At 39.9% G+C, this 25748-nt stretch overlaps 1 protein-coding gene across 1 annotated transcript in view; it reads right to left on the bottom strand.

Annotated features, from left to right (window-relative positions):
- LOC123658761 (liprin-alpha-1) overlaps nt 1–25748 on the bottom strand; it is a 189751-nt gene continuing 164003 nt past the window's right edge. Inside the window, exons 6-26 of the mRNA XM_045594097.1 lie at nt 24726–24794; nt 21390–21557; nt 20567–20686; nt 19919–20044; nt 18615–18811; nt 17760–17916; nt 15292–15417; nt 14542–14622; nt 13034–13189; nt 12178–12336; nt 11573–11671; nt 9883–10037; nt 9262–9306; nt 7434–7629; nt 6873–6985; nt 5889–6091; nt 4876–5034; nt 3006–3120; nt 2222–2378; nt 855–971; nt 1–96 (exon numbers count right to left, since the gene is read on the bottom strand). Coding sequence (XP_045450053.1) covers nt 1–96; nt 855–971; nt 2222–2378; nt 3006–3120; nt 4876–5034; nt 5889–6091; nt 6873–6985; nt 7434–7629; nt 9262–9306; nt 9883–10037; nt 11573–11671; nt 12178–12336; nt 13034–13189; nt 14542–14622; nt 15292–15417; nt 17760–17916; nt 18615–18811; nt 19919–20044; nt 20567–20686; nt 21390–21557; nt 24726–24794 — 2814 coding nt within the window. The remainder of the gene's footprint in view (nt 97–854; nt 972–2221; nt 2379–3005; nt 3121–4875; nt 5035–5888; nt 6092–6872; nt 6986–7433; nt 7630–9261; nt 9307–9882; nt 10038–11572; nt 11672–12177; nt 12337–13033; nt 13190–14541; nt 14623–15291; nt 15418–17759; nt 17917–18614; nt 18812–19918; nt 20045–20566; nt 20687–21389; nt 21558–24725; nt 24795–25748) is intronic.

The raw sequence follows: 25748 nt of genomic DNA, 5'->3' as shown, positions 1-25748 counted from the left end.
TCAGGAAGGCGGCGCGTGGTCGTGCGGGGGGCGCGCCTTTCTTTCCGTTCCCGTCGCTAGGAGATTGTTGAATTCCACTTCGAGTATTTGCCGCGCCTGGAAAATACATATACATTATATTGTTTTAAATTTCCATGGTTGTTAACATTATTTGAATTCGTTTCTTCGGGATTTACACCATGTACCTGCGTGCATGCAGTTCTTCCGTGACCATGGCGCATGCAACTGCGCCGAAATATCGGAGCCTCAAATATAAAAAGGTACATGGTGTAAATCCCGAAGAAACGAATTCAAATAATACATATACATTTTATAGACCCTTGAAAAGTTTACTGTTCCAGAAGTTAAGAACATATAATGGAAAACCACTAAAAAGATTTTATTTTTACTGTTTCAGTACTTAATAAGACCTGATGGAAAATTACTATTTGGATAGCTTTCTGATGCGCCCTTTACGGGACTGTATCTTTAAAACCGTAATTGGACAAAAATATAATATTTTTTAAAGTGTAGTGTTCTACTTTGGCTGCTTTAACGACAATTTATAATACCCCCCTTATAAAAAAATTTTTTTTTTCAGCTCCTTAAGCTCCATTTTAAAACAAACGCCATTTTTTGTGACATTTAATGTGTTCATTTAGCTTTAATTGCCCTGGTTAAAATTTGCAAGACGTGAGACCCATTTTTTTATGTGTTCCTAAATTATTTTTTTGCCAGAATTTAATAGTTTTGTTATATCAAGTGGTATCACCTCAAATTTACTCTCAAATTTATTATTTAGTGTCCAGGTGTAGGTGTCCAGGTGTAGGTGTTCATGTGTATGTGTAGGTGTGTAGGTGTAAGCGTCTAGTCACCTGTGTGTTCTGCGTGGGGATCTGCAGCGCCAGCGCCATGCTGTTGGCGTCGAAGTTGTCGTCCAGCGCTATGAGGGCCCCGTGCACGCCGCTCTCCGACAGGTTGTTGGCGTACTCCTGGAACGAGCGAGAGAAAATACACATCACAGTAGGTTTAAATTTCGCGCACACGCTCACACGCTCAGACGCGCACACGCTCACACGCGCACACGCGCACACGCTCACACGAGCACACGCTCAGACGCGCATACGCTCACACGCTCACACGCTCAGACGCGCACACGCTCACACGCGCACACGCTCACACGCGCACACGCTCAGACGCGCACACGCTCACACGCGCACACGCTCACACGCGCACACGCTCACACGCTGACACGCGCACACGCTCACACGAGCACACGCTCACACAAGCACACGCTCAGACGCGCACACGCTCACACGCGCACACGCTCACACGCGCACACGCTCACACGCGCACACGCTCACACGCGCACACGCTCACACGCTCACACGCGCACACGCTCACACGCTCACACGCGCACACGCTCACACGCGCACACGCTCACACGAGCACACGCTCAGACGCGCACACGCTCACACGCGCACACGCTCACACGAGCACACGCTCAGACGCGCACACGCTCACACGCTCAGACGCGCACACGCTCACACGCTCACACGCGCACACGCTCACACGCGCACACGCTCAGACGCGCACACGCGCACACGCTCACACGCTGACACGCGCACACGCTCACACGCGCACACGCTCACACGAGCACACGCTCAGACGCGCACACGCTCACACGCGCACACGCTCACACGCGCACACGCTCACACGCTCACACGCTGACACGCGCACACGCTCACACGCGCACACGCTCACACGCGCACACGCTCACACGAGCACACGCTCAGACGCGCACACGCTCACACGCGCACACGCTCACACGCTCAGACGCGCACACGCTCAGACGCGCACACGCTCACACGCTCACACGCGCACACGCTCAGACGCGCACACGCTCACACGCGCACACGCTCACACGCGCACACGCTCACACGCGCACACGCTCACACGCGCACACGCTCACACGCGCAGACGCTCACACGCGCACACGCGCACACGCTCACACGCGCACACGCTCACACGCGCCCACGCGCACACGCTCAGACGCGCACACGCGCACACGCTCACACGCTCACACGCGCACACGCTCACACGCGCACACGCTCATACGCTCACACGCGCACACGCGCACACGCTCACACGCGCACACGCTCACACGCTCACACGCTTACACGCTCACACGCGCACACGCTCAAACGCCAACACGTGCACACACGCACACACACTCGCTCACCTTGAGGTTGATGGCCAGCAGCCAGCGCTGCAGTCGCTCGTTGGTCCACACGAGCACGTCTCGCACGGTGTGTTCGGAGGCGCGGCGTCGTTCTTCCAACGCTCTGACGGAATATCCGACGCGCTTCAGACACGCCACGCCGAAGTGAAGGGACGTTCTGTGTACAGTTATGTTCGTCGATGAGTCTTTGACGTCCAGTCAAGATTATTTTCATTTGGGTTAAGTTAGTCATTAAAAGCGAGTTGGCAAGAAAAAAGTTCAATATAAGTAAAGAAGAAAGCGCAAAGGAGGACTGTATGAGCATTCACAGTTCTGCACCACCAGACGCAATGTATTCTAGCGACTTCTTCGTTTGTCTATCATGATGTGGATCTAAGAATAATGCTCTTCTCGGCGTAAGATCACCATTCTACTATCTTGGAACCCAAACCATTGGTTCTTCGAACAAAGTGCCCAGCAGCGGTAAATAGCAGTAGGAAAACTGTCCCGCTCACACTATTCTTTGTTGTTTCCCTAGTCTGGTGCCATATGCCGTTTTCTTGCAATCACTTGAATCGATTAGGTATACTCGTATATAGCTATCATGATATCAACATAGATAAAAAAAAATTCTTAAAGCCCACAAATGCCAATACAGACAATACATTTCACTCCTCGGTCGTCTGTAAAATTTGCTACTATGAGCGGATGTTGTCTTGAGTTATAAAGCCTTCTTAGGATCGGGATTAAAGGCAAAAACATTTTTTTAGACTATCCCAGCTAAAATTTTTCAAAAGTAACGAACCTGTGAAAACTGTCGACCATCTTTAACTGAGTCCGTAGATCTCTTTTCGTGAGATGCTCCAACATCCGCGCGTCGACCAGACACTCCATAAAAGTAGTTCTGTACTGAGGTAAACCTGAAAATTTATCATTTATTTTAATTTTTAAATATATATTTATACTCACTCATCCTTAAGTTGAATTTTATTGTTTTAGACTTATCCAAATTGGATTACATTTTTTTAAACCCAATTTTTTCCAATTCTTTCAAATGTTGAAATAAACTTATACATTTTCATAAAAAGTTTATTGGAACATCTTATTTTACTTGTCCAATATCTTTCTTATGAACGAATAGTTATTGTCTACATTGAATAGTATTGGATACATTTCAGAACTACCCTACATTATCAACAAAAATAAATATTGGATAAAAAAATTATAGGAAGACATTAATAATGAATGAATGGGATAAAAATTATCAAGGTTAATACTATTTGTGTCAATATACTGATAATGCCATTTGGTAGCTAAAGGCAACACTCGTGGCTTAATAATAATAATAATATTCTTTATTGCATACCATTAAAAGATACAAACAAAAGTAGTATAATTTGAGGAAGATGTACAAAGGCGGTCTTATCGCTAAAAGAGCGATTTCTTCCAGACAACCTTTGGGTATAGGACAGCGCATAGAAAAGCGGCTAGGAAGTGTACAAATAATTGTTATAGAAATTAGAATACATCACAATAGATTATAAAATTATACATACATATATACATACATACATATGCTTACACATCATCATCATCATTACGGCCTATACAGTCCACTGCTGGACATAGGCCTCCACAAGTTTACGCCAAAAATAACGTGAACTCATGTGTTTTGCCCATAGTCACCACGCTGGGCAGGCGGGTTGGTGACCGCAGTACTGGCTTTGTCGCACCGAAGACGCTGCTGCCCGTCTTCGGCCTGTGTATTTCAAAGCCAGCAGTTGGATGGTTATCCCGCCATCGGTCGGCTTCTTAAGTTCCAAGGTGGTTGTGGAATCTTGTTATCCCTTAGTCGCCTCTTACGACACCCACGGGAAGAGAGGGGGTGGCTAAATTCTTTAGTGCCGTAGCCACACAGCACGTGAAAAGCAGCAAGCAAAAATAAATATTGATTAAAAAAATTATAGGAAGCCATTAATCTAATGAATGAATGGGATAAAAATTATCAAGGTTAATACTATTTGTGTCAATATATTGATAATGCAATTTTTGCAGCCAAAGGCAACACTTGTGGCTTAATAATAATAATATTCTTTATTGCACACCATTAAAAGATACAAACAAAAGTAGTATAATTTGAGGAAGATGTACAAAGGCGGTCTCATCGCTAAAAGAGCGATTTCTTCCAGACAACCTTTGGGTATAGGACAGCGTATAGAAAAGCGGCTAGGAAGTGTACAAATAATTGTTATAGAAATTAGAACACATCACAATCTTAATATATATAAATCTCGTGTCACAATGTTTGTCCTCAATGGACTCCTAAACTACTTAAGCGATTTTAATCAAATTTGAACACCGTGTGCAGTTTGATCCAACTTAAAAGATAGGCTATATTTTATTTTGATATATTATGTTATTATTATATTTCAGAAAAGAATAAGGTGATACGAAGTTCGCCAGGTCAGCTAGTAGATTATAAAATTATACATACATATATACATACATACATATGCTTACACACATACATTCACATATACACATATACTTAGGGCTTAATTCAACCTTCTTTAACTGGAAGGGAGACCCCGGCCCAGCAGTAGCAAGCACTCGGAAGCTGTGACCCCTCCCACGAGAAGAGAGCCCCGGGGCCAGTGACCAGTGACCAGACTCACCCAGCGAGGGCAGCCACACGTTGCCGATCCACTCGTGGTTCATGTCCCCGAAGGCCAGCGCCGCGCAGGCGGTGCCCCGGGGCGCGGACGGAGACGTCAGGGACACCATCTCTTGTATGGCCAGCCGGAGCTTCAACCGGTGCAGGGGATTGCTGATGCCTGGAATTGTATACATTTCAATTTACCGTCTTAGTGACTGTTCAATTGAATAAGGTTGATATTTGCTTGCGGCGATTGGTTTTAAGAAAACGACGTGTAGTTTGAATGCAAGTTTATTTGCGACTGATTTGACCATCATTCATCATAGTGGACTGTACAAATGCACGTATAGATAGTTTCTCTATAAACATGTCTATAGGTATACAACACAAAATTTTAATCTGTTTGGACAGTGACTGACTTCTAAAGTTACAAGACGGAAGGTATCCTATGGAATCATGTTTTTGAATTGTGGAATAGAATAGGATATTTTAAGTTATTGTACTTGTGACTGACTTTAAAAGTTATGAGACGAAAGATATCCTAGTGAAATGCATTCTGACACTGAAATTTTGCATTTTACATCTTAATATATATAATACTTCTGTACGTGTGTTTATCACCTAACTTCTCCTAAGCGGCTGCTCAAATTCTGTTAAAATTTCGTGTGTTCGTGGGTTCATGAGTAATTTCATAATACAATTGGGCTCGGTAGATGGCGCTGTCGTTGCTATGTCAGCAATCAAATTCGGTGATAGCTATTCCGGGCAGGACTACGTCTGCCGGCTCTGCTAGTATAAAATAAAATTAAAGTGATGTACAAATGATGTCTTTATCATTCTTAAGTGCAGTGAATATCAGTCATTATGCAGTTACAATGTTTAGATGCGTCACGTATCTGTGGTCCACGTTTCTGAAATCTACTTGGACATGTGTTACATACTCACAAGTCTCTGTGTCAAGTATGCGTGCGTGTGTGCGTGTGTGTGTGTGTGTGTGTGTGTGTATCTGCATATTTATTTTTTTCCACTCACCAATCTCCCGCTGGATCTCCTGGTCGGACAGCGCGGACATGATCGCCCCGGACTTAACGTTGGCCCGGCAGGCGGCCACGTACCAGGCCGGCATGCCCACCCACAGTTCCAGCCACGCCACGACGGTGGGCCCGTTCCACAGCGCGAAGGGCGTGCCGGCGCGCATGGCCTCGCCCAGCAGCTCGTGGCGGTAGTCACGCTCCCTGCCACAGCGTGTTAAATTATAGCCTATTTATATCTTCATTATAACATAGTCTTTAAAAAAAGAGATATTAATTCAAGATTCTCATCTAGACACTAGTCTTGTTTTTAAGTAATTGCAAAAAAGAACTAAGTTTGTTAATTTATCAGTTTTTAGGTACATATTGGTGTTAGCTTTGGTAATTGAAAAGGTTTTTTTTTTTTTCAAAAAAGGCAAGTCGGTTGTTGTCGCTCAAAGATGACCGAAGAGCGCACAATAGGTCTGTAGCGGTAGTCCGCGATAGGTACGGCGATGCACAGTGATGGCCGTCGGTCTGCAGTAGCGTGCAGGCAGTAGTGCGCGCTAGTCCGCCGTGGTGCGCTGTAGTGTGTTAACACTCACTTTTTTTTCGGAACGAGCATGCCGCTGGCCACGGGATGAGTTTGGTTGGGTTTAAGAGGCGGGGTACTGAGATCCAAGTGAGTCATTTAAGAGGACTCGTATAAGTGGAAATTCGTTCTAAGGTCTCCTAGCGAGATCGCACCTCGGCTGCCGTACGGGTTAGATACAAACATACACTTGGTCATGGTGCTCAGTGGTGCGCGGTAGTGTGCGGTAGTGGTGCAAGCTAGTTAGCAGTGGTGCGCGGTGGTGCGCGGTGGTGCGCGGTGGTGCGCCGTGGTGCACCACACTCACTTGGTCTTGGTGTTCAGTGGCGCGCGGTAGTGTACGGTAGTGGTGCTAGCTAGTTAGCAGTGGTGCGCGGTGGTGCGCGTTGGTGCGCCGTGGTGCGCCACACTCACTTGGTCTTGGTGCGCGCGTAGTCCTGGTGCGGCGGCGCGAGCGGCGCGTGCTGCTCGTCGTCCAGCGCCAGCGACGCCGACGACAGCGAGCGCGGGCTCGCGCCCTGCGGCAGCTGGGGCACGACACACTTGTTTAACACTTGGACGACGGCCAACGAACATACGGCCCGCCTGATGGCAGGCGGTTATTGTAGCCTATGGACGTTTGCAACATCAGAAGCATCGCAAGCGCGATGCGTCCAAGCACCAATTCCCCCTCCCCACTCCAGGAGCTCTGGCCACCTTACCTACAACGCTTGAGGTCAGTATTGTCTGTAATTTTGAAGGTCGGTATAAGTCGTCTTTACTAACAGGAGGGAATTTCAATCCAGTAAACATCCCAGGTTAAATTAACTTTCGAATTTATTCAGATTTTTTTTGTCAGCTATACCATATTTAGTTATGAAATATATTAGAAATTTATAGCCAAAACACTACACCTCAAATAAGCAGTAATCTCAACTTGAATATAGCCGTGGACGTCAACTAATCATGAAATCATCAAAAGTCAACCAAACTAACCGGCATGCCCGCCTTTTCCTTTTTGCTGAAGAATCTTCCAAGGGAACTTTTGATACCCCTCTTCTTCTGTTGGTGCATGGAAGCGATGGAGACCGCAGACGCTGCAGCTGCGACCCCCCGAGGTAGTCCAGGAGACGCTCCTCCCCACGCACCACTACTTGACGCCCCAACGGCTCCCAGGGACTCTTGACTTGAGCTGGTGGAAAGCACTACTTGTTACGAAATATACGTATGCGGGGTGAAAGATAAATCGATCTATGGTAGGTTGGAAAAGTCGCATTTTTGATTCTGTATAATAAAACCCGTGTAAAATGACAGTTTCCATAATGGCAACTATCGATCGTAGTTAATTAACGATCAAAGTCGAGCAAGGGGTCATTGAATGTGAAATTGTCATTTTGTGGAACTGGTTACTTCGATCCTGTCGTCACAAATCAGCACGTTTTTTTCAGGAAAACACCTTTTTATAAGCAATTCCACATTTAAGGACATTATATTAAACTTCATAATTTAACATAATTTTTCAGACCTAGTATATATTTAGGTTTTTCTTCTTTATCCAAATAAAACTGCACCACTATTTTAGATTAGCCAATGGATTAATAAAAGTGCTTATGTCATTTATGAAATGAAGTTCTCAGCGGAGTAGTGCAATCCACAAACTTTGATTGCCAATAGCTCCAGTTTTGTTATAACTTAGAAAACAATGAAAACAATATCCCACTCAAACTGGAAAAGCAAGTGATTTTATGATCCTCATCTACTGTAAACCTTTAAATACTTCTATTTAAAAATCTAGCGGTTCTACAAAATACTAATAATAGAAAAATATGGCCAAATACTAGATTTTAGATTTATCAAGAGCTTGAAATATTTAGCGTCGCTTTTCAAAGTAAATGTCATAATGGAATTACTATGGATGTTATAGAAATCAGAGCCACTACGGGGAACACACTGTATAAATAATAGAACGTACCGTTTACGCATTTTTAGTCCAAATAATATCCTTGGAAATATGAAAATACCATCCTTAATAATTCCATTCGTTTATTTTATCAATAACATTTATATCAAAATATACTTATTTACAAAAATATATATCGTTCAAATACATTAAATAACAAAATAACTTGAATTGGTGAATATGATTCAAAAAATATTGATCTATTACATTTATTGTTTTTTAAAAACTTTGTAATTACGTTATAATAATAAATAATTTGCCTATTTTTATTTGTAAAATATTTAAAGCTTGTTTGATAAATTTATACATTAAGGGCCTGCTCCACCAGTTAACGCTATTTGAAGGATGACGGTATCTAACAGATAAAAAAATTTGATATATTATTATTTTTTAACCATCAAATTCCACTATATTCACGAGATATTTCTATTCCTAAAATATGAAGCTGTAGTTTATTATAGGATAAAAGAGGACATACGGGTCGTAATGTCCTGTTAAACTGTTAAAGTCTAATCGTGACTTATTTGCAGGATAAATTTTATCTGGTAAACTGGTGAAACCGGCCCTAAATATTATAAATATTTTTGTAGATGTAAAAAAAACCCTTTTAAAATGTGTTGTAGTCTATAGAACTATACAATTCCTCACATATAACTCGCAGTACCATTCGGATGATGAAATAAATAATTATTAAGTATATTATACAATTTAGATTTCAAACAAAGTTTGTGTGGTGCGTAGTTGAACAAGTTATCAGAACAGTCACACCAGGTGTCTGATAAATAGTCTGACTGACTGCGTCTAGGTTCTGACGTAGGTTCAGATCGAATTAAGCTAGGGCTAAAATTAGGAACTGACGAACACCTGTGTATGGGGATCCTTGCGAGGCTTCCTGACATGATCGACGTCCTGAGCCGCGTGAAAATATTATATAAATAAAAATTATATTATTAATATCGATAAAATTATTATGTATGTGTGCATTTATATATTGTATAATTATGTATTTATATTATATTTTTATTATCTATATGTTTAGATTGTACACGCTAATTTTGCGACTGTTTTATAAGTTTCCTGTAGCAGGACTACTGGAAGAGATTCCATCATGGGGTAAGTAGTGCCTTTGTACCAGCATTGTTTATAAGAGCTATATCCTTTTGCTATCCTAGTTTACATAAATTGTTAAATAAATAAATAAATGAAATGTTTCCTTAGAGTTTTTACCATAAGACATAACACATTACTACAATTGACTAGACCGTTAACGCAGATTACAGAGAACCTGGCTTCTGCTCCTGCGTATGTAGGTTCGATTCCCGCCCTGAGTCTCGTTGTATATATTTATTATATTATGTATTATTTAAAAAATGCAGCTTTCAGTCGGCCGTTGCTTGTAACACATTCATTAAATTTACTATCTTAGGCACAGACGAGCTTAATTTATTAGAATAATTTCTAGAACATAAAATCGACAAAACTTACGAGTCGTAAGGCGTCTGGTAGTGGGTTCGAAGCCGGTCTCGCTCCGCGTGTATGGCGCGGGCGGCGCGCTCAAGCCTGAGGGCTCGCGCGCCGGCCACGCCCACCGGAGACTCCGCCCCCTCGGAAACCACGCCCACATCCTCGCATAGCTGTAGCTGGAAAACCAGCACGGTTACCGTTATGTGTCATAAATGATGCTGACGACCCGAGTGGCCTAACTAGCTCCAGTTTTTAACCCTATTTCTGTTTAACTTCAGTCGAATAAAAAGCTTATAATCTCGTTTGTAGTGTTTGATATTCGTTAACTAAATTGTTCATTGGTGATAAATATATTGGCGAAAATAAGTTTTTCACGTCTATATTCTCGGCTAAAACTGCAGCATGCATTTACGTCTTGTTTTGTACGGTTCTTCCTATTTCATTTACGTCTACTCTTTCACTATACAGATCCGTCATTATATTATTCATGCGATAATGTATTCATGTAGGGAAATCTACGTTTAATTTTCACAATCTACACTTTCAAGAGATAACAGGAAAAATTATATTGTAGTGCATAGAAAGGCCACTCCGATCCTTATAATCTGATAAGTGCGTGTCATATTACAAGCGATCAGCTAAGTACCAAGGTAATACTGATACGGAGCCATTTTTTTAAAGTTAAACGAAATGTGGGTACAAAACAAAAAAAGGGAATCTTCCACAAAGCTCAACGCGAAAGCAAACTGCGTTGCTGAAATATTCAACACTAATTTATATTCTAATGTTACAAAGCAAGTTCTGCGGTACAACGACATACATTACTTGTTTACTGAAAAATCTAAGCTACTCTTGATTTAACTTTCAGCTACAGGTAACTGCAACGACGACGCTAAGAGATATAACTTGGCTTTGCATTAAAGCGAAAGGAATACAATTGCAATATTTTCCGGGATTCGCAAAAAGGTTGAAAAGGCCGCAAAGGAAACAGCGGTATCGAATAAAATGGCAAAATTGAGCAATTGAAGTTTCGAGTGCAAGGGAAGTTGAGTTGCAAGAAGCTCGTATATCAGTGTCAAATGGAATGGGTATGGAAGAAGATTGTAGGGGGAAGTGGGAGTGCGAGTGGGGCAGTAGGAGCGTGGGTGGGATAGTAGGAGTGTGGGTGGGATAGTAGGAGTTGGTGGGATCGTAGAAGTGTGGGTGGGATAGTAGGAGTTGGTGGGTGGGATAATATGAGTGTGGGTGGGAAGTTCCAGGAATATAGAAGAGATATGCTTGGGAGTGAGTGGCAGAAAAATTCAAGAGTGCTCGTGGCAAGTGGCAGTTAAATAAGTGCTGGTACGAGTATATTTTTAGGCGACGACAAATACTTGACGGCTTTTGGTTGGTACATTTGTGGATGGTAATCAGTTGGAGGTACTGATATGGACTGTGAGGTAGTAGGAATGGAGGCAGTTTGTACACGGGACGGAGGGAAAAGAAGTTTCTGGAAGTGGTAGTGGAAGCGACAAGAATAAGTTGAGAAAAAAATTAAAGATTGTATAAAAAGTAGTAGGCAGTAAAAATACGTTTCGTAGGAGTAGGAAGTTGAATGTGGTTGTTGGATAAATGGATTGTCAATTGCCATCACTAGGAGTGGTGGTGGTTGCACTTTTGGTAACAGGGCTTAGCGGGTTGTTGGGTGGCAGGTGGCGGGCGTTCAGTGGGCGGTCAGTGGGGCCGGCGGACCGACCTGGCTGGAGGGCAGGCTCTCGGAGGCGGGCGCGGCGCGGTAGTGCGCATGCGCCGGAGACATGGAGGCCGGCGCCTGCCCCACACAACACTTCGATATATCTTGGAGTTTACGATTCTACGTCAAGTCGTACTCTCTTCGTGAAATGATTTATTACTATATTTCATTTGGGAATACATGAATGACAAATTAAATTTTTGTTTTGATAATAGTTACAAAATTATTTGTTAGATATTTCATCATTTTCGATCACTTTCCACAAAATTCAGATAAATCACGCTACCATCCTTTTATTTCAATTTACCATTTATTCCAAGTTACCATTAAACTTCCGACGATGTATGTGATAGTACTTGCTTGATAATGGCACCTTTTCTTTGGTTTGGTGTGCAAAGTTTGAAATCTTACACCATTCTTACTGCAGAAAACTTCGATTGTGTAGGTTGTGACATGATTACTTATTTTTATATAATGGTTTATTTTGTAGGCTACACATATTCTAAAATAGTTCTGTTTGAAATGACGTCAGAGTCCGGTAGTGGCGTGGTGTGGTAGTGGTGTAGTGTGGTGGTGGGACTCACCGTGTGGTACTTGTGGTGGTTGGGGCGTGACGGTGAAGCGGCGGGCGGCGGTGACTCCGCCCTCCGCGACACCACGTTCATGTGCTCGTAGCTGCCCACCTGCGGCCACATAGGTCTTGTAGGGATAGCATTGATTAGTGTTGAGTAGGAAATATCCTGCTCAAAATTTGGAGCAGCCCGACTGGAGAAGTGCTGTGTGGCTACGGCATTAAAGAATTTAGCCACCGCCTCTCTTCCCGTGGGTATCGTAAGAGGCGACTAAGGGATAACAGGGTTCCACAACCACCTTGGAACTTAAGAAACCGACCGATGGCGGGATAACCATCCAACTGCTGGCTTTGAAATACACAGGCCGAAGACGGGCAGCAGCGTCTTCGGTGCGACAAAGCCAGTATTGCGGTCACCAACCCGCCTGCCCAGCGTGGTGACTATGGGCAAAACACATGAGTTTACGCAATTTTTGGCACGAACTTGTGGAGGCATGTGTCCAGCAGTGGGCTGTATAGGCTGTAATGATAATGACGACTGGGGAAGCTCCTCAACTTTACGGAAGATCACAGCTCAATAGTACTGCTTTTGAACAGTGTTGTGTTCCTGTGGCGAGTAAGGATACCAGAGATCCTGGGAGGATGCTTCTGGTGTCGCTGTATCGCTTACCATCAGGTGAGCCGTACGCTTGTTTTTTGATCTAGTTGTATAAAATACTACAATTTCTTCTGCACAGGATTAAGGAGAGTTATTCAACACCATTAGTAAGAGAGTCCTCAATCACCACGAGGAAGTAAGCTTCGATAACGAACCTCATAAGACGCCGGCCTAGTCAGTGTGTTCCACCCGCAGCTGCAACAGCACTCACCCGCGACTCCAGCTCCTCGGCGCGCGCCTCGGTGCTCTGCTTCTCCTCCTGGATGAGGCGGATCTCCGTGTTGATGGCGTCCAGCTGCTCCTGCAGCATCAGCGCCAGCGCCGCCGCGTCCGTGTGCCCGCCCTCGCCGCCCTCGGGTTCCGAGTTCTGGCGGCCAGAGCGCACTACTCATACTAGGCTCCGGTGGAATCTCTCATTTACTACAACTTCGGGGAATCACGATCATATTACTGATCCATATTAATAAGATCCGGCTAATACGACTGTATATTGATCTACTAGCTGTGCCCCCACGGTTACATTGGCGTTAATTTGAGGAAAACTTGTACAAATATATTATATAACCTATCATATAGCCTTCCTCGGTAAATGGACTATCCAACAAAAAAATATGTTTTTCCATTCGAACCAATAGTTCCTGAGATTAGCACGTTAAAAAAAACAATCTCTTTAGCTCTAAAATATTAGTATAGATTCTGACCAAGCGTTCTCGTGACCATGACCACATTCCTTTACCGGTGAAGCTAAATGCGATTCTTGTCAGATAACTTCAACCACAGTATCATGTTTGTAATCGGCTGTGTGTAACTGTGTGTACACTCCTTATCTTCTTTTATTAAAATAATTTTGAAATTATCCTTTAAGTACTGAATTTTCCAATACTATACAAAAAACAAAAAAAGAAAAAAACTAAAAAATGCTTTTTACACTAAAATTGTGTAATGATTTATATGAGATCAATATAAACTAACAATTACATGTACAGTATGACACACAAAAGCAGAAAATGAATGGAATAATACACTCAACATGACAATCCTAAAGTTACTTTACTGAGCTGCATTTTAAAATTTTATAGTAAACTAACAAAACAAAAAAAAAAAAAAAAAAAAATGTACAATATTTATAAGTTCTTCAAATTGAGAATAAGAATCAATATTTTTTACTTCACTTAAATGTAGACGTTATTATAAATATTGATGTTAAAGTTACAAGAAAACCAATATTTTTGGTACATAGATCTCAGACTGCGGTGATAAAATATTTAGAAAAATAGACATAATAATTTTTCAAGTATCAAAGTGAGTCAGTTCCAACTATAATCATCAGGTAGTACAAATGTCTCGTGTGTCAGGGTATATGTAGTGGCTCTACTAACATTTAACTCAGGTAGTAACTTTTAACTCGTATAACTGAAGTAGGGCAGATCAGAAAACATCCTGCTCAAAATCTAGAGCAGACCGACTGGGGAAGTTGCTCGACCTTACAGAAGATCACAGCTTAAATAATACTGCTCCCAAGCGGTGTAGTGTTCCTGTGGCGAGTGAGGTGAAGAATTGGAGGGTAGGGTCGGCAATGCTTGCGATGCTTCTGGTGTTGCAGGCGTCTATAAGCTATGGTAGTCGCTTACCATCAGGTGAGCCGTACGTACATGATAAATTAATGATATGTCAATGTGTATGTAGTGGCTCTGCCATGTGTCTCTATGTGTCGCATACCTCCGCGTCGCTAGTTACGTCGAAGGGCGGCACGCTGGCCAGCACGTGGGCCTGCTGTAGTTTCTCCCACGACCCGTCCAGCTAGAAGATGTTCAACGCTAATGACTGACTCATGACTTACTATGGCTAGATGTGGATGACAAAAAATCTCAACATGGCTATGCGTGACTATTACAAGCTATTCGAAACGTAAAATGATTCTTATTCACCGAAATAGTTTGGCGATAATCCCGAATAAGATTCGAAAGAGAGAATGAACTCTACTAGAAACCAAATCGAACTCTATGATCGACATATTCAGTTTTATCAATCAACTTACCTTGTATTCGAAACTGATAATAAAATGAAGTAAAAGAATTTCCGTCTACGCATTTCTCACTAATGAGACACGTATATAAAAAGTTATCTCTTCAAATAAGTAGTCAATCAGTGGTCTTGACGGTACCATATCTCCCATTCCATCGAATCTCCCATTCGTATACCCTAAGGGAGTAACGTCTTTACAATCCCCTATCTCCCTCTACATTACCCCCTATCTCCCCCTACATTATCCCCTATCTCCCCCTACATTATCCCCTATCTCCTCCAACATTATCCCCTATCTCCCCCTACATTATCCCTTATCTCCCCCTACATTATCCCTTATCTCCCCCTACATTATCCCCTATCTCCCCCTACATTATCCCCTATCTCCCCCTACATTATCCCCTATCTCCCCCTACATCACCCCCAGGTCCCCCCCGCGCTCACCTTGGGCGGGAAGAGCTGGGCGGGCGCGAGCGGCGGCTGCGGCGCGGCGGGCGACAGCGAGCGCGTGAGCGCGTCCGTCTGCTGAATGTTGAACGCGATCTCCGCCTGCAGCATCTGGCGCTTCAGCTGGAAACGGGGCGGGTATTGCTTACGTGCGAACCGTACGTCGGGACTGTTGTGTTTCTTGTCACAAATAAAACAGCTGATGACTTCGGATACTTTTTATTGTAATAATAATAATAATAATAAATACTCTTTATTGTACACCACAAAGAAACATTACAAAAAAGTGATACATGAAAAGAAAGATGTACAAAGGCGGTCTTATCGCTAAGAGCGATTTCTTCCAGACAACCTTTGGGCATAGGACATAGCGACGAAAAAGAGAAGCGGGAGGGAAGTGTACAAACAGTTGATAAAGAATTGGCGTATAGTTAACAAGCAGTATGATATTAACAGAAGTAAATATACATATACACATACATATACACACAATATACATACACATACATATTATACAAATAAACATATACATATATACTACATAAACAAATACTACATGATATATATATTTATGAAGCTGATAATGATATTTATGAGGTATTTAGTGACAAAAAATGCGTCTTTAGATATTTTTTAAAACAAGCAAGAGATTGAGCTTTTCTTATAGAGAGAGGAAGAGAGTTCCAAAGTTGTACAGCTTTAACAGAAAAGGAGTTTGAATAAAAGGAAGTAGTATGAGAAGGAGTTTTGAGTGTTAAGGTTGAAGATGACCTGAGGGAACGTTCATGAGTGTCACAGAGAAACTCAAAGCGATTTTTTAGATAAAGCGGTGTATCTGGATGGAAAAGTACACAATATAGTAAAGAAAGGATGTGAGTATTCCTGCGAAAGCGGATAGGGAGCCACTTGAGTTGATTGCGAAAATCGGAGACATGGTCATATTTGCGAAGACCAAATATGAACCGTATGCAGAGATTCTGGAGGCGCTCAAGCTTATTTAACTGCTCCTCTTTAAGATCTAGGTAACAAATATCAGCATAGTCAAGAATCGGTAGTAGGAGTGACTGTGCTAACGCAATTTTGGTAGGGATAGGAAGAAAATATTGAAGCCGGCGGAGGGATCCGATAGCTGCGAATAATTTGCGACTTAACTCACTCAGTTGATGTGTCCACGAGAGGTGACTGTCAAAAATTATACCGAGATTTTTTACTTTATCGCTGTAATTAATAGCGGTGTTATTAAAAATGACGGGTGGTATAAGTGACCAGTCAATTCGAGACATTAGTTTTGAACTACCGATGATAATGACTTGACACTTGGAAGGATTGACGTTTAGACCGTATGATTTACTCCAACTATGAATGTTGTCCAAGTCATTATTCAACTCATTTATAGAGGTCGGTAAGTCCACTAATTTTGCATGAGAGTAAATTTGGAGATCGTCTGCATACAGGTGATAGGGAGAAGATATATGAGGACCGAGAGAGTTTATGAAGATCGAAAAAAGAAGAGGAGACAACACGCCACCTTGTGGAACGCCGGCAATTACGTTTAACCAGTCTGAAAATGAATTTTCGACACGCAGACGCTGCCGCCGTCCGCACAAGTAACTATGAAACCAGTCAATTGCCGATGGAGATATGCCAAGAGAACACAAGATAGCCAGTAGGATATCAAAATCGACAGTATTAAACGCATTGCTAAAGTCTAGCAGGGTCAATACCGTGAGATTCTGCCCGTCCATAGCTAATCGAATGTCGTCAGTGATTTTGACCAGAGCCGTAGCCGTACTATGACCTTTACGGAAACCGGACTGATAAGGGTTTAGGAGATTGTTTGAGTGCAGGAACAGTGAAAGCTGCTGATGGACAAGACGCTCTAAGACTTTGGACAAAAAAGGAAGGATTTTTGAATTTTTAGAATTTGTATTGTGGACGCGACATTTATTATTTTAAGTCTGACAGTTAAGTCGGAGAGGGACGCACGACAGTTGACAAGACATAGACTATAAATAATATTTTTATACTATGTAACAAGGACGGTCCTTCGGAATATATATTTAGATAGTTACCACGGCGTTTTGGATCTCAGGTGTAAGATCATTATTGGTATATCGATAAGTTTTTTTGATAATATCTTTGAATATTCGTATTAAAACTATTTTAACTAATCTAATATAATAAAGAGGGAATTATGTTGTATGTTTGTTTGTTTATAGTGGATAAAGTTAAAAACTACGAAATTGATTTTGAATTTTTCCACCAGGAGTTACACTCACGTTACATTAACGTTGTCACTTATTTCAAAGCGAGAAAACGTCAAAGCCAAAATCGTATAATCACAATGGGCGAAGTTACAAGAAAGCCAGTATTTTATACAGTAAAACCTTTGCGATTGTTCTGTATTTTAATGATACTCAAAATATTCTCTCTAAAATCGAAATTTGAGAATAAATTCAACATACCTGTTCAGTCTCCATTCTCCACTTGGCCAATTCCTTCAAGATCTCCGCCTTTTCGGACAGTAGCTCGTCCGCGTATTTTCTTGTTTTCTCCAATTCTTGCGTGAGAGCGTTCTTCTCGTCCAGAGAGTGCATCCTCTCTTTGAGATGAACTTGCAATCTGTAGATTTTAGGATTCTTTTAGAAGCATTTTTCAATTTCATAATTAATAGCTTAATTGGAATAAAAAAAAAAATATGAAAATAAAACTTTTGCCACCTAACTATTTTAGAGGATATATTTTAAACTATTACTATTTTTTTTTAATCTGGACTTACACTGATTCTATTAGTGATCAAAAAGCAAGAAATTTATTGTGAGACAGTGATTTCATTTTAAATATTTTGACATCATTGCAGAGAGACCCTCCGTACATTATTAAATAAAAGAAGTGTCCTAAATTCGAAAAAAAAAAAAAACAATAAAAAGTTGACCATCGTAAATATCTCAAATTATGTTAATACGAGTCAGACCAAAAAATTGAAATAATTTTTTAATAATTAATAGCAAAACAACAACAACAGAGGATTAATATTTTCCTCGGAAACAAATGAATTTTCACGGAAATATACAAAACGTTATAACGTTAAACACTTTGATAAAATCGGTTAGTAGTCCTTTATTACCACATCCACATCATCCACAGTTTAAGCACCATCATCTATTTAAAGTCAAACCACTATACAATGAGAATATTACCTAATAGTTACAAATCATGGTATTTATACCGCTAGAGTTTTTTAAATATGATGCCTGCTATTTAACCTTTGTTACTTGTGTGTATATTAAAGCATATAAATCATTCATTCATTCACTCACCTGTCGTTGGACTCGGACAGTAGTTTGTCGACAGTAGCCGACAGGCGCGTGTTGTGTTCCTCGTTCATCCGTAGCCTCTGGTTGAGACGGAGCAGTTCCGCGTTCTTCTCCTCAACACTGGCCTCGAGGCGCTGGATGCGGTCTTCGGCGGAACCGTGACGCTCTTGCGCCTGGGAACACGAGAAAAGTAGTTCAGACTACCGATCGGGTTGGAAAAAAAGTGGGAAAACACATTTAGAACATCGATCGAGAACAAAAAGTAGATTAGTCGTCCCGTGACCATGGTTGCTGTAAAGTATCCGAAACGTCGGGCATGTAAAAAACCTAATAAACCACGAGAATATCTAAAAAAGTTGTTTCTTTATAGTAAGTCTATTAAGAGTTACGATAGCTACGAATCGTGAGCCAAAAAGGAGTTAAAGTTGAAATACCCTTGAATCGAGTAACAAAAAGTTATTAAAGATACTCGAGACATGGAAAATAATGTATATACTACCCATCAAAAAGCAAAGTGTAATTTTTTAAGTTGTACTGCGGAGAAGAATCAATCGAGAACAAAAAGTTGTTATATTTGCAATAGCTTTGAATAAAATACCAAAAATTTATTAAAATTTCAATATTTTAGATACGGTGGCAAAATGTACCAGCTTACTACATAAAAACAATACAATAATCAAAGTTGACTCTAAAACTACCGTTCGAGAACCAAAAAGTTCTTAAAATACTCAGTTTCTATTATTTAGCACAAAATGCCTCAACCCAATTAAAAATACTACAGTAATTCAAAAAGTACTTAAAAATTATTCAAATTTTAGTTGTGTTAAAGAAATTGATCACAATACGGCATTCCAGCATTTTTGCAAGTGAATGCCACTATTGAGTTATATATAAATGTACACAAAATCCCCAAAACTTCTCAAACATTATATCATCTGATATCTCTACATAAAGTCGTCCGCAAACTACGTCATTTCCCCCGTCTCTACGTGAAGCACATGACAAATGAAAGTGAGTCTAAAATTACTAAGCTGGCGACCAAAACTGCTTTACTACAATTTTTTAGTAACCAATAAGAAAAATTAGAATATTAGATTCGAAAATCAAAGATTAATTTAAAATTTAAAGCCCGAATATTTGTGAAAATGTTAGCATACCAAAACTATTCCCAAATCCCAAAATTTTAGCCAACCCCAAGATTTGTCCAAAGACTAGCACAACATTTCATTCATAAAATTTGAAGCATTGCAGTTTCCCCTAATTTGGTAACCTACTGACCCACCCCCTATATTTCTCATATCGTGTACCTGACTGAGAGCCTCCATCCTCGCCTTGAGCTGCTCCTCCATTTCAGGCAGGGACGACATTTGCGCAAGTTTCTGCGACGATAATTCCAGTTTTTCCTCGATAGCGGCAATTTTCTCTTCTTGGAGCTGAAATGTCCAGAGTGTAATGACGGCGTGATGGTCAAATTATTATCGCGTCAATTCTCATGTACCATTACTTACTTAATGATTTTTTTTTTCTTTACCCGAATTTTCTTCAAAACATCCCATAGTTTCTATCCTCATGGTTTTTAGAAGATAAAATTGGGAAAATGTAAAATTTATCATAACTTTAGTTTAATACGATTTGCGACATAAGAATTGACTACAATGCCGATGGTTTGCGTCTATATACTCTAATTAGATACGAGTTGGACTATGTGACGTGTACTGTTTCATGAAACTGTTAAACAATATGAAATGACTTGTTAGGACCAAGACATCAATTATCAAATTTTTGAGAATTAGTTTCACACAAGTTAGAATTGAACTAGAATTGAGTTATTAGTTGCATTTTTAAGTATATGATTTGGAATTACAAGGGAAACAAAACATCACACGACACTAGAACCAAAATAAATGTGCGAAAGGCTTGATTTCGAGTACTACTGGAATATTCCAGTAACATACCTTCAATTGTGCCTGCTTGTGTTGTAGTTCTTGCTCCAACTTCTCATTGAGGTCGTGAAGAGACGTGGACTCTCGTTGGGCGTTCAGATATCGCTTTTCTAGAGTTGCTATTCTTTCCTCCTGTAAAAAATGGACATTTGATTACACCCCCAGATACTATTTAAAAAAAAAACTAACATATATTTACTTTATGTTGTTTAGGACAAATCATTCAAAAGGTTGCGATGATTTAAAAAGAATTATCCATCAATAAGAAATATCAAGTTGTATAAGGAAATGGTCTTCGGTGCGACAATGCCAGCTCTGCGGTCACAAACCCGTCTACCCAGCGTGATGACTATGGGCAAAACACATGTGTTCACGCCATTTTTGATGCAAACTTGTAGGGTTGTTGTCCAGCAGTGGACTGCGATAGACTAGTGATAAGGAAATGAGAACTTAATTTTTTTTTTTAAATTTTACCAAATAGCAAAGTGACTACAACATTTCCTTAATATGTTTGAAACAAAATAGAAAAATATTGATAAAAGCTCAAATAAAGCATTTAGTATATTTTTATTATAATCGTTACAAAAATAAAAACAAAATGTATATATATTGGTAGTGACTATGGGCAAAGCACATGAGTTCGCACCATTTTTGGTGCGAACTTGTGGAGGCCTATGTCCAGCAGTGGACTGCAATAGGCTGATGTGTGTGTGTGTATATATTACAAATAAAGATGATGTCTAAAGGCGCCCTTATCTCTACAAGAGCGATTTCTCGGACAACCTTTGAGAATAAGACACAGCATAAGTAAAAACCTATAATTATGTATGATCACCTGGTCCTCCTTTTGTGCCACGTTTTCTCTTAAATCTCGCTGTAACTTTGCACATTCTTCCTGCTTCTTCACCAGCTCCTTTTCTCCCTTCGAGAGTCTCTCTTCGAGTTCTGTCACCTTATTATTGAGCTCCGCGACTCGACGTTGCCACGAGCTTAATTCCGCTGACTGAGGATCAAAAGTACTCGTGATAAGACTGTTCAAGGCCAAAGCCAAAACCAAAGCTAAGACCAAGGTTCTGATGTCAAGATTAGGAGGAACGGGTGCGCGTGATGGGTTCTATTATACAGGGTTACAGGAAAAGTCGTGCTAGATCCGTTAAGGGCGTGAAGTACCCATCATTTCTGACTTATTTCACTATGAAATACCCTACCCTAAACTTAACCCTTTTCGAGATATTCGACTTTTAATTTTTTTATTGAAAATTGCCGATTTTTAGGCTACTAAATTTAATTTTGTTTATTTTGTGTGTCTTATTATTATTATTACTGTATTATTATCATGTTGTATGTCCCTGATCAAGTTGAGTAGCAGATCACCCAGCAAATGGCTCAAGTCTCCTCTCAAGAAGTTTTTCTAACTTTCCCCATTTAGATTGTCCGGGAGAAAGTAAGGTCCAATCAAATGATTGGAGATAATGCCCATCCACACATTCACGCTGGACATGTGGTTCCAACATGATGGCTGCCCTGCCCATTTCAGGAGAAGTGTCAGAGACTGTCTGGACACAAATTATCCAAACAAATGTATAGGACAAGGTGGGCCGTTGCCATGGCCAGCAAGAAGTCCGGACCTAACCCCCATGGATTTTCATATCTGGGGGCGCATGAAAAGTCTTGTCTACAGCGAGCCAAATCCAGTTTCGTCTGTGGAAGAATTAAGAGAAAGGATTGTGGATGCAGCAAATAAAATGAGGACAACATTGACCACTCGAGTAGTGAAGACTGGTCTCCGTAGAAGGATGCGACAATGTATTAGAAACAGAGGCGGCCATGTTGGAGATGAACTGTAGAGTAAGAAAAAGTTGTGTGAAAACCTGATTTAATAAATGACATTTCATGCTTACCTACTGTTTTATTTTACTATTTAGGGCTAAGTATTAATTTTCTTCTCCACTGTCGCCTATGAAACTAAGTTTTTTTCAATGCATTTAAATAAAACCCTAGATTGTTATACCTCGTTAGATAGCTGATGAAACGTAGATATTTTAAAACACATCTGCCGAACAACTGCCATAATATTTTTCTTAGATATCCCTTAGAGAAAAATAAACTTTATAATATATTTTTTTAATTTCTTAACTTTCACTTATCTACTACGGCCTTTTCAATTAACTTATGCACTATTTTAATGATTGACGTCGTAAAGCATCTTATTAGAGATGTTAAAATGCAGTAATAATAATAATAAGACACACAAAATAAACAAAATTAAATTTAGTAGCCTAAAAATCGGCAATTTTCAATAAAAAAATTAAAAGTCGAATATCTCGAAAAGGGTTAAGTTTAGGGTAGGGTATTTCATAGTGAAATAAGTCAGAAATGATGGGTACTTCACGCCCTTAACGGATCTAGCACGACTTTTCCTGTAACCCTGTATAAATGATCATCTGCTATTCTTTGTGGATATTTTCAATTCGAAAATCATTTTAAGGGTGTATAATTCAAAATAATTCTAAAGAGATAATATGAGTCATAAGTAGTCCACATATAGGTTATTCTAGGCCAATCCTGGCGTAAGTTTCAGATGATTTTCAAATTATTCTACAAATGATTTGATATGCTTGTTTAATGTCCTCAGACGCGGATAAATTGTCACTCATTTATTTTTGCACATTTGGACGAAAATATTTCTTTTTAAGGAATCTTAATTTTTGGTATCTATGTGTATATAGCTAAACAACAAATCTCACATTTAAATAATAAAAAAAATTGTTATGAAATACACTGTACGAAAGACAAGTATCACGGGAAAAAGGAACACGAATTGCCATTAATAAAATCCCGTATCCGCGCCTGAAATGGCTCGACGGTATAACTATAACTTATGAAAAAACTGTGTTACTATTGTCGATGTCTCCAAACGAAATAATGAGGCAAACGACTGCTAGAACTTGTTTTAAAATATACATTTTCATACGTAAGGGGCCATCCATAAATTACGTCACACGAATTTCACACGATTTTTTGACCCCTCCCCCGTCCTTGTCACAGATGGTCAAATTTCTGAGAGGGGTCCTACCTCGTGAGACGTCAAAATTTTGCAATTTTTAACTATAAATTGATATTTATTAAACTAAAACACAAGTTTCGACGTTACATTTATTTTCATTTAACTAACAATTGATATATTCTATTTTGAAATGTGAAGTCACAAAATTTTGCCCACGCGCTTGTCACGCAATGTCACACTTTGTCGCCCCACGTTCCGTCACATTACGTCACATGGTAGGGTGTGGCATAATTTGTGGATGGCCCGTAAACATGCATTTTCGATGTCTATGAAGCAGGCAACACTGAATTAAAATATCAAACAATAAAAACTATTTGTTAACAATAACATTTAAATGTTATAAGTACATGTCATATTTACGAGATTAGGCATCATGTATGTAGTTTCTACATGAATAAACTTATACATGTGATTGCTTTAGTATGTATTGTATAATTGTGTTTGTTTTGCACTGAAACATGCACATGCTTTCAAATAAATGTAATTTTAAAAATGCGGCAACACAAAAGCGTCTTGTTATATGTATGTATTTTATATTAGTGATATATTTCAACAACTTTCTGCATAATTGTAAACATGTTACCCGACTACTATAGCCAATAACGGTACTACATTTGTAAATTGTACTTCTTCGCACGGGTATTTAACAAAAATTAAAAAAAAAAAACCCGCATTTTTTTGTAAATATAATATAGCCTATGTCATCCGCAGATAGTGTAGCTTCCCAGTAGCGAGAGAATTTTTTAAATCGGTTCAGTAGTTTCGGAGCCTATTTAATGCACAAACAATCAAATCTTTCCTCTTTAAAGTATAGATTCAGAATTCTAAAGTGTTTTAGAATAGTCCTGTTACAATCAACGATTGTGAATATATTAAAATAAAATAAAAAATCACTTTATATCTTGTTTAGCAAAATTTTGATGTAGTCGGGCTTCAAATTGAAAATAAAAAATTAAAATATATTTTTTACTGTAATAATAATAAATAGCCAATAATCTTCCAGTTGACATAAGAAGCAGTTGCAATAATCACTGTTCAAATAAATGTTATTACGAAACGTCACTCGGTTATGGTTTTTTAATCTGTAACCAAGATGGCGCTGACCTGCTTGGCGATCGTGTTTTGGAGCTCAGTCAGTTTCTTGCCGTCCGTTTCGCCGTTAACACTACTTTCCTGCGACGATCATTAAATATATAAATCACTTTACGCCCTTCCGCTATAGGAATAGATACTATGAATATATATTAATTTCATATTTACTTCTTTAACCCTCCGTTGGTCGCGTGGGGTCTTTGAAAGCCCAGATGTTACAGAAATGTAAAATTTTAACATTTAAAACCATCTCAGCGATTCAATATTTTGGGTACCCTCCTAATTTGGATTATACTTGCTGCGTATACCCATTAACTTCAATTCGTGCGTAAGTGCCGTGAGATACAAACGTGTTTTGTGCGTACGGGCTTTGAAAGACCCCACGCGACTAACCGCGTAAGTAAAATTTAATTGATTTTTTTAGATTAGATTTTATTTGTAACATATTTTTATGTATTTTTTTGTTATTTTAAAATTTTATTAACTGGTAAAATGGACGAAGAATAACAACGTCATATATCAAGCTGGTTAGATGATGAAAATAACGATGTTTACGGTGGTAGTAATGATGAAGATGGTGAAGGCAGTATATATCCGGATAAAAGGAGTAAGCATAAAACTGATTCTGAGCAGAAATGTGAAGATGAATCTACAGAATAACATGAGGTATCTCCGGACAAACTGCTTGAGAATTGGGAATCTTTGCGTGAGCATCGTCAGGTTCTGGAATCGTTGGACGAACAGCATGTGTTTTTGTAATCGAATAAACAACACATAGATTTGAAAAGTTCGTATAGAGATGATAATGAAGAGCCATTGATAAATATATCGTCACAAAAGTTTTTCATCGTCAAAAAGAGGGAGAGAAATGGGACCTACGAAATAAGTTGCAAATTGATTGATAAATTGCAGTGACATAAAAAAATTTGAGGAAGACACCTTTGCATTCATCGTCCAAGATCAACAGATCGAAAATTCAAATCTGTTTGCCATTATTGTAAGGGTAACATATGCCTAACACGTATTAAAACGGTA

Source organism: Melitaea cinxia, chromosome 12 (genome assembly GCF_905220565.1).
Source record: "Melitaea cinxia chromosome 12, ilMelCinx1.1, whole genome shotgun sequence".
Classification (NCBI taxonomy): Eukaryota; Metazoa; Arthropoda; class Insecta; order Lepidoptera; family Nymphalidae; genus Melitaea; species Melitaea cinxia.
The sequence above is the reverse complement of the archived record's forward strand: the minus strand, read 5'-3'. Positions and strand labels throughout refer to the sequence as shown.